Source organism: Trichechus manatus, unplaced genomic scaffold, assembly GCF_000243295.1.
Source record: "Trichechus manatus latirostris isolate Lorelei unplaced genomic scaffold, TriManLat1.0 scaffold00002, whole genome shotgun sequence".
In the NCBI taxonomy this organism is placed as follows: Eukaryota; Metazoa; Chordata; class Mammalia; order Sirenia; family Trichechidae; genus Trichechus; species Trichechus manatus.
In genome coordinates, this window is record NW_004443938.1 from 21,716,889 (window position 1) to 21,717,834 (window position 946).

A 946-nucleotide genomic window follows, 5' to 3' on the forward strand; every position below is an offset into this window, starting at 1 on the left:
GGGGTTCCTCACCTGCAGGGGGAGTATGTGCCTTCGTGCAAGAAGGGGGAGGGTGGCCTCCTGCGGTTTTGTACCTGTTACCTAGGTTCTCCAAGCTCTTCTTGTGAGTCTCACAGGGTTCAGGTGTGTGTGTGACAGTCTTGTGTGCTCACGTGGGGCATATGTTGTTACAGGGCCAAAGTTCTCTGGGACTCTCTAGTCCTGAGTCTCCCCAGTCCCTGTAGGAATCCTTTCCAGCTGGCTGTTCTCCTAAGTGCCTGAGATAGTGTGGAAACATTGTTTCTGAAATTCTCCACACACACACTCCCCACCCAGTAATGGGATCCTCTCTTCCCCTCCACCTTCGCTTCATCCCCAGCAGATACTCCCCCGGCACTGGGCCCAGCAGGTACTGACACACAGGGACTTCTCTGCTACTGCCAGGCTCTTCTGCATGGAGCCCATCCTGGGGGTCCCTGTCGTTGTCCTTTTTCTTAGAGTGTCTTTTCATTCTGTTCTGCTAGAGTGTGAGCTCCTGGAGGACAAACATTAAAAATATGTTCACAAATGCCCCATGAAAAGTGTCCAGGGTTGCATCAGAGTTCACCCTGTGTCATTTATCACCATAGTCACAGGGAAGACTGTGCTAAGGAAAAATGCAGATGTTGATGAAGCAGGAAGTGCCAGGAAAGGGTACTCCTTTCTCTGCCAGCCCAGCCCTATAGAAAGTGCTCTTGGTGTCACAGAGACTGGGTACAGGGTGTCTAATAGAGCCTCGTCTCCACACCACAGCCCTCACCTGACGTTTTCTCTCACAGACACTCACTCTCTTTGCTACAACTTTACCACCACGTTGAAGTCCCCACCTGGACAGCGATGGTGTGAAGTTCAAGGCCAAGTGGATGAAAAGATTTTTCTTCATTATGACTGTGGCAGCAACAAGGTCATAACCTTAAGTCCCCTGGGG

General features: G+C 51.2%; 1 protein-coding gene across 1 annotated transcript in view; it reads left to right on the plus strand.

Annotated features, from left to right (window-relative positions):
• The first annotated feature begins 429 nt into the window (after positions 1 to 429).
• Positions 430 to 946, plus strand: part of LOC101346789 (uncharacterized) — a 47,649-nt gene continuing 47,132 nt past the window's right edge. Inside the window, exon 1 of the mRNA XM_023728330.1 lies at positions 430 to 946. Coding sequence (XP_023584098.1) covers positions 554 to 946 — 393 coding nt within the window. The 5' untranslated portion in view covers positions 430 to 553.